The following is a 15,115-nucleotide window of genomic DNA, read 5'->3' as shown; positions in this document are numbered from 1 at the left end:
CAAGAATTGTGTCTACAAGAGACAACTGTCTCTTCAAATCTCTTTAGACAAACATAAAGGGAAGAAAAAAACAGGAAGGAATTTATTTACGTGAATGAGGCCCACCCATTCAAGGGGATAAAAGGGGCCTATCCAGTCTCAACTTCTGGGTGTGTTTGCACAAAGATCATGAAGAAGAATAAATACATCCCTTACTAGAAACCAAATTTATCTGTGAGGACAAATGGAATCCTCAAATGTATTACAATAGGCATAGAACTGTTGGAAGAAATGTTCATCTGGGTTCAGTTTCAAGTGGGGGAAAAGATACTGGAATTATGGAGGCTGTTTAGAAAGATGGTTAAATGGTGGATAGGATCACACGGCTTAAGTTCCGGATCAGAAAATGGCAGAGATGCTGAGAGTCCCTGGGTTTTATGCCCTCTCTGGGGCCCCACCTCTCTGTTTCCTGTTCCTGTGTAAGAAATGTATTCTGATTGGTTGTCAGACTCCCAGGGAGTGAGGGAGGGGTCTTAGCTAACTCTGTAGGCTGTCCTGAGACCCAAGCTTGTTTGCCTTGCTGGTTGATGTAATCTTCCCAGGTGTCATGCGGTGAGGTGGGTAGAGGGTTAATCTTAACTTTGCTATGTAGAATAATCTGGTCCAGGCCTTAATGGCCCATTAACAAAGGTGGGGGCTGAGTTTCTGTTTTTCTGAGTTTCTGCTTTTCTTTTAGGGGAAATATTCTGCCTTTTTAGTATATCCTAAAATATTTCATTTTTTAAAGAGAAGCTGGGTTTTAACTTCCATAAGAACCAAGAAATTATATAAAAGTTCACATTATTGCCTTGGTTCCCCTGCCTTCAACACCAGACTCCCCTATAGCACCTTGTCAAGAATGCTGCAATGTACAAATGTCTGTGCCCTTCAAAATTATCACCTATCATAAAACTAAGTAGGGAGAGACTCCAAGTCACATTTGAGCTACCTTCACTTGCCTCACCTGTGGTTCCTTCAAGCATTTCTGCATGCTGATGAGCTGAATTTTGATCCTCATATGCTGTGTCCTCTACTAATGGAGCCATAATATCTACAACAAATACCAAGATGAAGCAACTTTCAAGTAAAAGTTCTGCAAGTTGAACTTTTGCAGATTGCCTACATTAAGAAAACCGAGGACTATTCTGCTATAAAAGGCTGTAATACAAAAAAAAATCATTTCCCAAGCTAGAGAAGCAGTCAGTAAGTCAACAAATTTTAAATTTGATGAATATAAAATCAAAAGAAAATCAAGTTCAGATTTTGGAAGAAATCTAACAGGCCTGACAGCTAAAATATAGACGTCTTATTCAAACCACTGCATCATCTTCATCATCAAGCTGGTTGTAATAACAAAATATCAGATCTCTCCCCAAGCAATAGCAAGATCAGTTACCCCAAGAAGTTAAGAAATAATATAGATTTTAAAAAATAAGGTTTGGAAAAAGCATATTAGGGGGGTGCCATTTTCTCCCAATGTAATTTTTTAATTGCCATAGACAAGAACACAAACAAGGTGGTCAAAGAGACAGACAAAGGAAAGACAGACAAGGAGCTATGGTAATACTGTCTGACTTTCCATCACAAATGTTTATGTATGAGAAGCATAAAACAGCCCAATTAACAGCGCAATGTATAGGAATCATGATGCCAATTTTATACTGTTCCAAGTACTTGTACACAGATTCATAGTTTGTCTTCATAGTATGGATTAGCTTCACTAATGCTTCCAAAACCAGGGAATAAAATGCCTGTTGTCCATAAAATATTTCTGTTGGAAGTAGCTTCAGTAAATGTGTTTCTATTTTCTATAATGTTCACTCTCTTGGCATTTTTCACCAAAAATAATTATTATACTTAGCAGTGCACAGCAGAACATTTACAGAACTGCTTACCTTTCAGATTCGGTGTGATGCTTCAAGAAGTGATGTTTGTAAGATTCCATTTGCCAGATTTCATAGGAACAGTGTTACCAAAATTAAGATGCAACGGAACAAATATTTACAGATGTAAAATGGTTTTAACACTCAAGAGAATTTCCAGCCCAAAAGATGAAAAACAAAGAATCTTGAATAAAGAACCAGTAATAATCATGTATTACTGAAGCAAAGATTTAATTAAATTAATAAAGGCATGCCTACAGTAGACTCACTTGTGCCCCAAGCACTGACAAATAGTGTGCTCCTCCTTTGCACATACTGTACAAATCTTCATTGGTTCTTTTTTTCCCTTTCTCAACTTAGTGGTGCCCCCTTTGGGTCTGGTGCCCTAAGCTTAATCTTCTTAATGGTTAATACACCACTGCATGCCTACACTTCAGTTCTTCAAGTTGGCTTTTCTGTGTTCTTTTCTGCCATTTGTTTGTCACCTCCTCTTAAAACTGCCCTTTGATGCATTCCAAATGCTTGAAAACTGAAATAACTTCATACAGCAAAAGTGCTCTATTTAATTTAAGAGCAACAGGTTTCTAGAACATAGTAAATTCACTGAAGCATGAACTTTTACATGTATTGATTTAAACAAGCAAACAAATGCTAGATGACAAAGATGACACAGTTACAAAATAAAAATAATGATTTTCTGCATGGCTAATTGTTCAAATGTAATTCCATTTGAGACAGCATAATTTTAGCAATCACATCTGTGTCATCAGGTAGGAAAGCATTCTTTCAGCTAAAAAAAATGAGGGATTGCTTGTTTCGTTTTCAATTTAAAATAGCAAAGTAGTTAAACTTATTTGTAAAGCTCTAGAGTAATTTGGTGGGTTTCTAATGTAGGCTGGTGATATAACCATGGTATAAAATCAATTTTAATTTAGTAATGATGTAGGGTTATAGATAGAACCTAAATTTACCTAATTCTAACCCTAGCTAACCCATTACCTTTTCGTCTATGGGCTGGAAAGAACACCCCTATAATTGTAAGATTTCTTTTAATGTTATTCTGAAACCAAACTATGTCAATTCCTACATTAACTTTTTCAAAAGAAGGTGAATATTTAAAATCCTTGGAAAGGCACTATAGGGGAGAAACAATATCTGGCTAACAACAACTCTGAATTTAATTGTGAAAAGCGCAAACAAGACCACAAAAAAGATTTTCACAGCAATTCCACTCACAGCAATAATTAAAGCTAGAAGAAAAATCATTTAATACTAGGTGTAATAAAGTTTTCATTATGGTTAGGAGGACTTGTATTGAAGCACTTTTAAGAGAAACATTCAAGAGCTGGCTGCTATAAATTTCAAAGTAATGAGACAAAGAGCTCCCACCTTCCACAGTTGGGGTACTCTTAGCATCAGAAGCTTCAGACCCTGGTTCATCAGATCCATCATCAACTGGTATATGGAGGGGAGTGCCTGGAAACACACATATTCAGCACTCAGCATAAGGAGCTCGGCTTTGGACTATGGCCCATCAACTAAGCAATAAGGTTTGGAATTAGGCTGCTCATCCCCGCAGAGCAAGAAATGGGCATGCATATGCGATTGCTTGAAGGCAGGCATTAGCTAAAGAACATAACAGTAGAAATGGAAGTAGCCATTACAAATTTTGGAGCCAAGCAACAAAACAGATACTGCAAGGTAAAAGCAACTGCGCTGGTGATGCATCAATCAGTAGCAAACATGAAAGCAGAGTCAAGAAGTCCAAATGCAAAGCAAGCTTTTTCATCTTCTTTCACTGCAGATTATAATAGCCCTCATAAGAATGCTTTGCTTCATGCCTTGGTTGCAAATAATGCATTTAAAGATATTAGAACATCAGTATGGAGAGAATTAAGCTGTGTTTTAGTATCAAGTTGGTCATTGCTGAAGATATCTGATGCATAGTTCTAAGGATCAAGAAAAGCAGATCTGTACTTATTCATCCCGAAAATGTATAAAACGCCTGAGTCTACTGGCTTTTTCAGAAAAACAAACTGGCCAGAAGAAGTAAAAACATTGAACCTGGACAATGAACATTTCAATAGACATCAACCTGTCTTTTTAATGTCTCTTAAATGATATTTTAAAGGTGTACCTGACTGAACAGGATAGGAGCATGATAAATTTTGGGGTGTTTGTTGAATATCATAAAAGATAATCTACTGAGGAAAATCTGAGGAAGTATTCTTGCTGATTGCTTTTGAAAAGTTTTATTCTTTCTCCCTGAATGATAGTGTAATATGAAGCAGACATATATTTGGAGGAATTTCCAAGATTTATGGATTTTCTCCACTCCAATAACAGCTAAAATTTTGAAATGGACAGAAATGTAGTTATGAATCAGGCAGCAGGACATTCAAACTGCTGATACAGTTAAGTGAGAAGCAGTGTGATCCAAATAAAGAAAGAGAAGCTGCTTTATCAATAGACAGTAATCATTTCAAAGTGATCGACCAGTCCTGTTTATTGAGTAACCTCCATGCAAATTATAACAACTTGTATAACTTCAGAGAAGTGAATCTATAAATAGAAGCTAGGTCTTTTGTGGGGAAAAAGGAAACTTTCATCTAATTCTTGCATTTCTTTTAGTCCTAATGAAGGAAGAAAAAAATCATATGATTTGGCAGCATTACCCCCAAAAAAATTTTCTTGCAAATGAATACACTCAATGTTTTCACATGATGAGCAAATTATTCCATCAAGGAAATCCATGATGAAGTCTTCATGTGGAACACATAAGTATTCAGTTACCTATACTTCACATCTCTTCTTTCAAATTAAAAAAAAAAATCAGTGGACCCAAAATAAGGCATCTTTCATATCATCCGCTAGAAAAATATTTCTGAAATCAAGCAAAATGCATCTTTCATTGAGTAAAAGGACAGCAGTAGTCTTACTGCTACGGGTAGAGCAAAACAGGCAGCAATTTGTTGTAACTAAATCAATCTGTGCCTGGTATATTACATGATTATCCTTAAGGAAGAGACAGTTGTAATGAATATCTATTATACTACACCACTATACTTGTCATTACAGTCCATGATTAAGCCACCCTATTCCTGATGACAATACAAACATTTCCCTGCAATTTTCATGACAACATTTTCAGAAGTGCTTTACCAGTGTCCTCTCTCTAGGGCTGAGATAGGATGATTGGCTCAAAATCACCCACCTGATTTCTGCGCCTAGAGGATGATTAGATTTTCCAGTACTAACCACTAGACCAAACTATGCTGCTACATACAAAAGCCCATCTATCTAAAGAACATATTACTACTTTTTGCAAATTATATTATTTTCTGCTTTACTATTTTATTACTTCAGTTACTTCACAAGGATGTGAAGTGCTTCTTCATAGATAATTCTTGGCAGATACTTCTTCATAGATAATTGGTAGCAGAACCAACCTGCTTATATACCCAGCACCATGAACACTTAAACTTTTAAGTATTTGTCACACACAATCCCAAATATCTTTGAATGCTCCATTAAAAGTTCATTGAGAACTAAGCAAACAATTTATTTTCTAAGTCGACAAAACAGTAGAGCATTGCTAATTATGATAGATAATGGCTGAAAAGCAATATCAAGCCTTGAAAGGCAATCCCAATCACCCTAAGAAGTACAGGTAATGCCCGGGTTATAAGCGTTCCTTTAGCGAACGTTCGAAGTTACATGATAAGCACCTCCTAGCATTTCAGAACAAGTTCCAAAACTATGAATCTTGCAGCATCACAGCAGTTGTTCTTCCTTACGAACAACTGCAGAGGCTCTGCAATATTTGTCCTGAACATTAGCAGCCAAAATAGAACTTCTGGGGGGCGCATCCATCCCTCCAATGCTCCATTTGGGCCTCCCAGGCCTCACCCAGCACATTGCATGCCGAAATGAAGTTTCTGAGCAGAAAATGTCCTCCTCCAACACTTTATTTGGGTCTCCAGAGGCCTCGCCTGGCATGTTGCAGGTTAACATGAAGCTTCTCAGGGGTGGATCTTCCCGTTCAGGCTTCCAGAGGCCTCACGTGACACATTGCAGGCTGAAATGGAGAATCTGAGGAGCAGATCCAGCACTCAGAAGCTCCATTTTGGCCTGCAACATGCCAGGCGAGGCATGCACTGGCCTAAACTGAACTGCAGAGGGGCGCACACAGCTGAGAGGTTTGAGACTACTTGCTAGATCTTCACAAGGTAAGTGACCTGGCACAGCAGGTTATGGGGGGAAGCATTTGTGGGGAGCATGAGGTATTTCAGTGGGTTAGGGAGACCTTGACTGGTCTTAGGCAGGTGACCTGTTCCATGAATAGGCCTCTATGGCCTTCCCCACCCTGAAATACCTCATGTGCACTTAAGAAGCCTCGCATCTGATTAGCGAATGTATGGGCAAAAGGAGGGAGTGATCCCATTTAAGGTATTGGATTCACTCCTACAAATACTCGAATTACGAATGAAATGGGCAGGCTCCATTACATTCATAACTCAAGTACTACTGCTTTTTCTGATAGCTTTTATTTTGTTCATTTTTTTAAAAAAAATCCTTCTACCAATTTGCAGAATTTTTAATTTCTCTCTGAGGTCTTTGACAAAGTTCTGAAATATAATGATTTTATATTAGGTTTCATGCAGTGACTATTAATCACATTCTATTAGTTGATGGGGAAGAAATGACCAACCATTTACTTCAACTTTTGCCAAATATAGGCATAATATAGCTTGCTATTCTGCACCTAACATTTTTCTCCTATAACCGAGATCTCTGCTGAATTTGTCAGGTTTATTTTCTGTAAACACTATTATCTTTGGAAATGTTCATCCGGGTCTTTCTCTACTTTGTTAAGCAGTTTATTGAGAGGAATACACACTATTTTTCCTGGCTCTCTCCTATTTTTCACAATATTTAGCAGATGGCTCAAAGATAAATGTTTCACCAAATATAAGAGAAATAGACTATATTATAATCAGCTTATAGGGCAATTCTTATCAAATCAGTGCTGGAACTTTCCAGGATCCACACTAAGATCCGATCAGAATATTCTTAAATGGATTGAATAAAATACTAATCACTGCTGGCACAGTGTCCTCAGTGGCGCCACAATGTTCTCGAAACTTCAAAACAAGTTTTTCATCATTCGGATGACGGGCCCTTAAATTCTATGCCTTTGTAAGAAGTGCAGGTCTTGGATACTGAAGGCTTACCCTCAGCCAAGCACTAGAACCTTACTGTACTATGCAAAGAGGACTTTACTTAAACCAATAAAGTGGCTGTCCTCAAAAGATTCAAGGATAAATGCCACTATCCAACTGAGTACTCAGCATGGGGCAAAGAGTAATCAAGCAGGTTACAATTCATTGCCCATGGTGAAGGAGCTGTGATTCTCCATCGGTTACCATGGTGAAGGGACTGTGAAGGCAGGCGCGGAGAGCCAGGGGGAGGAATAGGAACAAAAGCCCTTCTCAGATTCTTCTTGTATCAGTCTGGTTTGACTGAAAGTTAAAAATCACTGAGCCTGGATAATCTTGCTAAAGTCCTGGAAAATAAAGAGAATACATGAAGCAAACAAGAAACCTCCTGAAGAAAATAAAAAGAAGTTTCTACAAATATTTATTTGCTTTGTCTTAGGATCCAAAGTTCCACTAAAGCTCAAGAATGTCCATTGTAAATCAAAAGAAAGACTTCCAAGTAGACTTATTTTAGGTTTACTGTATATGACACAGTTTAATGACTCAGGTCAATGGATAAAAATCCTGTTATTGGCATTACATAACATGGCCAAAAGATTTTGTAAAAATAAAATAGCAAAAGAGTTCATCAAATCAGTTTTAGTGCTAGCTATTAACATGAAAGGAACTTGCTAGGTTTTCGAGATGCAGAAAGGATGAAAGTTCATATATGATTTTCAGAGGAGGAGATTCCATCATCTTTTCAAACACTAGGAACTCCTTCTTGCATAATTGTATGTTCCAACTTGTCATTTGCAGATTATATTATGAGGAAGTATCTCCACTTGGTCTCTCAGGCATAGAAAACTAAGAATCTTCCTGAATTTTTTTTTATTAAAGTCTAGAATTGCTAAAAAAAAATAAAACCATACACACTAGGCAGGAATATAACCTATAAAGGTTTCCAAACAACTGAAAGAAATTCAGCTTTCAGCCTAAGTAATTCTTACTTCCAAGTCTGAGTATATGGATAGGTTCCAGTTGAAGATGTCCATATCAAGGTCTTTTATAAAGCTGCCAATGCAGAATAGATTGTGCTCTAGAGATAAGCAGCTTGACTTAATAAAAGTCAGTTTCATGTTCTGCAGATAAAGATTAAAAAACCTCACATGCTACTAAAACCAAGAAGTAATCCCCTAAAAAGTGACCAGAATACTTGTAGAAACAAGTATCCCAAAGCACAAGAGGATAGAAAAGATAAAGAACACCTGAAAGCTTTTTTTGACATTCCAAATCTGGCTACTTGCAAAATGCTCAACTACTTCCCTATATGCATATATTTCTGTAGCGCATTGACCCCAACAAATTTATCCGATCATGCCTTTTGAATTGTTATGGTGTTCACTGATGACTTAGCTCATATATTATTTGAAACCTCTAGCATGTTAAAATTTGAGAAAACACTGGGAGTTTTCTGGGAGCAACAGAAAACAGATGGGTGCACATTTAAAAATGCAATTACTGGAATGTAAGTGTAAACATTCTGGAATATCAGAAAAAATAGTTTGCTCTTTTGAATACAGACAATATCATAGTGCTCCTTCTTAACACAAGATGGGTGAATGAAACAAGACATTCTCACAATTCTTAACACAGACACATTAATTGCAGTTTTGGTCCAATGAATATTAAATTTGAAGCCAAATCAAAGATGAAGAGAACTGCATGAAAAGAAATCTGTTAATTTCTATATGATTTTGTCATTTTCCAGTTTGGCTCAACAATGTTCTGTTTATTTCACAAATCCATGATAATTTATTATTCACTCTGAATTTTATTTGTCAGTTTGGACAATAAGGAAGCAGTGTGGACAATGATGGAGCAACTTTGTTACGGAAGATGTAAATATGGCAACTCAGTGGTTCCAATGTTTATTCTGATATGCAATGGACTTCTGGAATATAAAATTTGAATATAAATGTGTTAATAGTTTTTTAAACATAATTAAGTATCCAGCCACCTGAAGCATGATAAAAATGTTGATAAAACAGAAATGTTTGGCATCAGAAGGAAAAGAAGCTTAATAATGTTTTAGAATTCCCACCTTAGTAATCCTATTTTAATAGCCAGAAACCAGTATCAGGCTATTCATATTCTCGAAGTCCTCTCCTTCTCTTCACCCTTCATATTCAAATGTGGTTCACTTTATGATTCTTCATGTTCATACTACCTAGATCTTCAACTGTTGGGTTTTAGCATAGTAAGTTAGCTTACAAGTGCAGGTTCTCTTGAAACAAGCTTGATTACTAGTGATTTTTATGGATACATCTATGTATTTTGTCAGACACACTACAGAAATGGCTTGCCATGTCTTTCTTCCAAAATGTATTTTGAGTGCCCAGTCTAGTCCTGGAATTCAAGGATAATCTTAGCTTCCAAAATGAGTAAAGCCTGACTCAGTGCTGCCACTGATATATTTCAGATCTAACACAGAACCATATTTTATTGATGCATGGAGAGAGAAAGTAAAGGAAGGTATTACGAAAAACCCAATATTTGGACCTGGCTTGCAAAATTATAGTACAATAAGAGAATCCAAGTCATTAAGAAGTGGCCAAATGTTTAAACTGCTGAAATACCTCAGACACAAATTGCTTTATGTACTTTTAGTCTAGAACTGGTAGCAGCATTAAATATACATTCTGATTGTTTCTCAATAGCTGGAACAGAAATTATGTTTATCCCATATGTGGTACAAAATGTGTCAATACTTTCAATATATCAATATATTTAATACACCAGGAAAAAATGCTTAACAGTCCAATAATGAGAATCTGTTTGACATTTCTGATATATTAGGCTACATCTAATCAATCTGGTTGCCATCAGATTATCTAACTAGAGCTCATGAAATGATTACTGTACAGTATTTGGCTTCAGGGTTTAATGACCATGGCCTAGATTTCCTGATAATTCATTGGCATCTGTGGCTGGTATCTTCAAACATAAAATGTTCGGCTACACAGACCACAGGCAACTGAACAGAAGCTAAATGGGATCCTATCTGTACAGCCAGGTGTCTTGACTGCTGATTAATCTTTGGCCAAGCTGGTTTCCAACTGCTACAAGTTGATGAGGGCTGGTCTCTGATTGGTTCTTCGTGTTTGATCCTGATTGTTTTGTTGGGTGTTGGTTCCTGACTGGTCCTTTGTTTAAACCAGCTTCTGACTGGTCATTTTTGGAATGCTGAGTTCTGATTGGTTCTTTGTTTGTGCTGGCTTCTGGTTGCTTAGTCCTGTGTGGGACCTTGCCCAGGCAAATTTCAAGTTTTAACATTTTGGGGAGTTGTTTTTTGCTTAGTCCTGCTTTGGGGAGGATCTTGCCATGGCACAGCACAGGTAAACAGTCTTTGTTAACTTTCAGGCTTTCTTCTTTCTTGATGAACCTGTTGGGATGTTTATAGATCTCAAAAGCCTCTCACTTACAAGTGTATATGATAGTCTGGAGTTGTTGGCAGCACTTGCATGTCTTTGAACTGAATTTTATTACCTGTATGGCACAATGCATGCTCTCCTACTGATGGTTTTCTTTTTTGGTTGTTCTTGTCTGCAGTGCCTCTCATGCATTTTGAAGTACCAATGTGCATCTGCCCACAGCTAGAGGATGCTATGAAGAGTTCTCTGATTTTCTTAATTGGTTTGTAGATGGTTTTAAGATTGTACTTTTCTAACAATTTATCTCTTTGGTCAAGAACCTTATTTTTTTAATTTACCTTTCACATTGCTCTGCCACCCATCTCCCTCAAAGAGGGTCGCTGGGCAGTGTGCAATAAAATGCTAAAATATAAACAGTATATATGAAAGTTAAAAAATATTAAGAGAAGGACAGAGATAGATAAAAAATTGGTTAAAAGCAAAGGGAGGGCTTTCAGGGAAGTAACTAGACCCATGGCTGCGTGCTCCCTTGGGCTCCCCATGTGAGGTTGCAGAGCCATGTCTTAACTCCTTTTCAGATGGCCAGAAGAAAAGGCTCCCTTCCTAGACTCTGCCAGTTGGAGTGCTTTAACTGACAGGGTCTGCAATATATTTCCCATGCCTTACCTGGTGGAATGGACTAATATAATAGGATAAAGACACCTCCATAGATAGCCTGGCCCCATTCCATGTAGGGCTTTATAGCTCAAAATCGACACCTTGAATTGGACCCAGAAGCAAAACAGCACCCAAAGCAGCTCGCTGAACTGAGGTGTTACATGCCCCATTTTAAAATCTGTGTGCCTAAATTGCCCCTGCAACAGCATTTCATACCTGCTGAAGTTTCTGTATACTTTTCAAGGGTATCCCCATGTAGAGAGCACCGCAGCAGTCCAAATGGGAGATGACCAGAGCATGAGTGACCTAGCGGAGAGCCTCCCTATCCAGGAAAGGGCATAACTGGCAGACACACAAAACTAAGTTGAATAAAGGCCCTTTTTGCCATGGGTGCCATTTGCTTTTCGAGCAGGAGCCATGAGTCTGGAGGATCCCCAAGATTATGCATTGGATCCGTCTGGGATACTGCAACTCCATTCAAGGCCAAAGGTGATAAACTCCTGGATACAGAGAGGCTCACCCACAGGCACTCTGTCTTACCAGGGTGCAGCAAAGGTCTGTGGTTCTGGTTCTCCATCTGGGCCCACACAGTCTCCATGCACCGCAAAAGAACGTCCTCTGCATCATTCACTTCACCTGGTACAGAGATATATCACCTACCTTCTCTATATAAGGAGAAATACCCTTCCTATTGGAAGTTCTGGATGTATCTACTAAACATAGATGCTGGCCATGAAAACCTGCACCCGTATATAGATCACACTCATATTATAATACACCATCAGCTCTCTAAAAGTCACTAGGTAATTTTTAAGTAGAAAAGTATTTTAAACTAGTGTTTAAAATGAATATGTAGTGCTTCTTTGCTATAGGATGCAAACAATTACTCTTCTAGAATTGAACAAATATTTATAGTAACTTTTCTGACTATATAGACTTCTAAATGTTTTTAAGTAACAAAGCTTAGTGAACCTTTTTTATGGTTTAAGGCAAAGATTGGCAGCAATTGACATGTGTGTGTATGTGTGTGCATGTGTGTGTATGTGTGTTTGTATGTAATTGTATTTATGATTACCTTATCCTCAACTCATTTAGATTTCAAAGTTTATTCCTATTGATAATATCTCTTCATTTTTTTTATCATGGCTTCAGTCTTGTGAATAAAACATTCCTGCTTCCCAACTCATATGACTCACCTGACGGATTCCACCTAGCTTGGCTCACCAAATGATCATCTGTCATACTGAAGTCCTGATGTTGATCAGCCATCCTATCAGAAAGGTCACCTTGAAAAACAAAACAAAAAAGAGACATGGAACATTTAAAACAAAAGCACTAATTTTCTTGGATAGCATCTATCTTAAGCTTTATAATATAGGTATTACTCTTTTAGTGACCACTCATTCAACAACTGTTCCAAGCTTTAATTGCACTAAGCAGGGAGACTTACAACTGGTCCTTGAAGTTGCAGTTGTCACTATATTCCACAGTCACATGATCATGATTCAAGCACATGGTGACTGGCTTGCATTTATGATGGTTGCAGTATCCCACAGGCACACATCACCATTTGCAACCTTCCTTGCCAGTTTCCCACAAGTTGGAAGCAGAGAAGGTCACAAGTTGCTTCAAAAAGTTGCTCCTGCCATTTTTTTCACCAGAGGAATCCCCAGGCTGCAGGATGCGTGGGAGCCCCGGGCCCACCTGCACTAGTACCACACTGCCCAGCACCTACTTTGCCACCCACCCTTATGCTAGGCCACTCACTCCTCTGCTTCTCATAGAAGACATAGTTTGTTAACAAAGTTGCCAAAATAATAGATGACAGTAAAGAAAATGAAAGAATGAAAAGAATGAAAGAAATTTAAAACATTCAACTTAAACTTTACAATTTCCTTTCACCACCATAATCCAAAACAGGGGTGAGAGATTCCCGGGGAATGTAGGGTCCATGGTGGACACAGTTGAACTGGAATCATCCATTTTCCTTCTGACACCTCCTTTATTATCTTTAACACCTTCCCCCCCCCCTGTCAATCATCATGTTGAAGAGAAAGAACTGATAGTTCCCATAGGATATCTAAATGATTTGTTGCAAAGGATTTTTAAAAATGTGAAAATAGCCTAAAGACTCATTGCTGATCTATAAATTCATTCCAGAAATAAAAATAGCTGCTCCAAGCTGCCCAGAGTCAGTTTGTAGGAGAATTGGGCAGGATAAAAATTTAACAAATATAAAGGCTGTCATTTATCTAGATTAAAACACTCTTCAATGCAGCACAGCATTTGTTTTCTCTATTCTGAACATCATTCTTTGCATTTGAATACATTGTCTTTTAAGTTATATTTATCCTAGATACAAATTGCCTTCCTGACAATACACTAAACATTACTAAGGTTTGTATTAATTTACTTTTATCAGGAAAAAAAAAACCTTAGAAGTGCACTTGATTTATAGGAATTCCTTGCTTAATAATCCTAGTTGGGATCGGAATTTCCATTGCTAAACGAAGCAGACATTAGAGTAAAAAAATCATGTGAAAACATGCTCAGCAATGGCAATTCAGTAGTCCTCATGAGGTGAGGACCCGACACTGCTTCTGCCCTGTGCAAATTGCCTGCTCCATCCACTTCCCCCTCCCAATCCGGAAAGGAGTAGTGTCATTTGGCAAATGAGGCTGCACTGCCCTACTGCACTCTCCTCTGATTCAATTCCCCACTTACCTCCTTCCCATCTCTGCCCTTTTAGCCATCCTGCACCCTCTGCTGCCATATGCCCATGCCACCTCCATCTGACCTTCGCCATCTTCTCCTGCTGCTCCTGGACATTTGCAATACCATCGCCAAGTGCAAGCAGCTCCCTCGGCTGGCTACGTCTTGTCAAAAGCAGGAAGAAGATGGCAAAGGTCACCTAGAGGTGGGGGTAGCAGAGTACAAGGCATGAGCCATGTGAAGTGTCAGCAGCTGCCTTGGCCAGGCAGGACTCCTCAGCAGTGGGAGGAAAAAGATGGGGGAGACCAGTAAGGAGATGGCAAGGCCAGTGAACTGCAGGTGACCAAAAGGGCAAAGATGGAAGTTAGACAGGCATGGAGGAGTTGAAGACCATGCTGTGGTTGTCAATATAGGTAGGCTGCTAAATGCCAAGTTGCGCACCCATGACTAAGGGGTGCTGCAATGGCCATAATTTCAAGGACCAGTTGTAACTAGTATTCTTTCAGCACCATTGTAACACTCAACAGTCACTGAATGATCATTAAGAGAGGATAGCCTGTAACAAGATTTGTAGATTAGAAATAGACTTTCACTTAAAACAAGCCAGGGTAAAAGTATTTATCACAGATTTAAATTGGCCTTCTTTATCCTATGTTTAGAGGGTGTTATTTGACATTGGAGCCTTTAAAAAGTTTTGTAATTTATCAGGTGGAAATAAACAAGCCTCAGTATATACTGCCCAGAAGAGAGTTTCCTAATCTCTAAAAACGTTGCCCTATATGAGATTAAATAGCACATGGTATAAAACAGACTATGAACTTAATGGACATCACAAGCTGCGATTCTTGTATGACCCTGAGGTGTGACATATAACTTGTCCACAAGAGGGCAATTTAGGAATTAATCCACTTTTACCCCACTACTCCTTGAATTGTTTCAAAACTTTTATGGCTATCTGGTCAGCAATAATAATTCAGAAAAACATGCCACCTTTGGGATGGTGAAAGTAATTAATAGCATCACATTTTGTATTTTATGGTCCTTGTAAATAGATACTCCAAACTGATTTATCATTGTGAAAAGGTATGGTAGGCAGTTTTTCCATTTTCTTTTTCACAGAAAAGTCTTGAAGAAGCCTGTAAATTGCTGAGCATCACAAGGGAGAACTGCTGAATATCACAAGGATCGGCTGAATATGAATGATGCCTCATGT

General features: G+C 38.2%; 1 protein-coding gene across 18 annotated transcripts in view; it reads right to left on the bottom strand.

Moving 5' to 3' along the window:
• MAPT (microtubule associated protein tau) overlaps window positions 1-15,115 on the bottom strand; it is an 86,759-nt gene that overhangs the window by 54,586 nt on the left and 17,058 nt on the right. For 12 of the 18 annotated variants that reach the window (XR_004256940.1, XM_032236875.1, XM_032236879.1 and 9 more), the window contains exons 2-4: window positions 12,387-12,476; window positions 3,291-3,377; window positions 983-1,069 (exon numbers count right to left, since the gene is read on the bottom strand). Coding sequence is in view for 17 of the 18 variants with exons in the window: in XM_032236875.1 (XP_032092766.1) it covers window positions 983-1,069; window positions 3,291-3,377; window positions 12,387-12,459 (247 nt within the window). In the remaining variant the exon portion in view is untranslated. The remainder of the gene's footprint in view (window positions 1-982; window positions 1,070-3,290; window positions 3,378-12,386; window positions 12,477-15,115) is intronic. The other 6 variants (XM_032236878.1, XM_032236885.1, XM_032236887.1 and 3 more) reach the window with 2 other exon arrangements.

Source organism: Thamnophis elegans, chromosome Z (genome assembly GCF_009769535.1).
Source record: "Thamnophis elegans isolate rThaEle1 chromosome Z, rThaEle1.pri, whole genome shotgun sequence".
In the NCBI taxonomy this organism is placed as follows: domain Eukaryota; kingdom Metazoa; phylum Chordata; class Lepidosauria; order Squamata; family Colubridae; genus Thamnophis; species Thamnophis elegans.
Note: the sequence above shows the minus strand (reverse complement) of the source record. Positions and strands in the feature narration are given on the sequence as shown.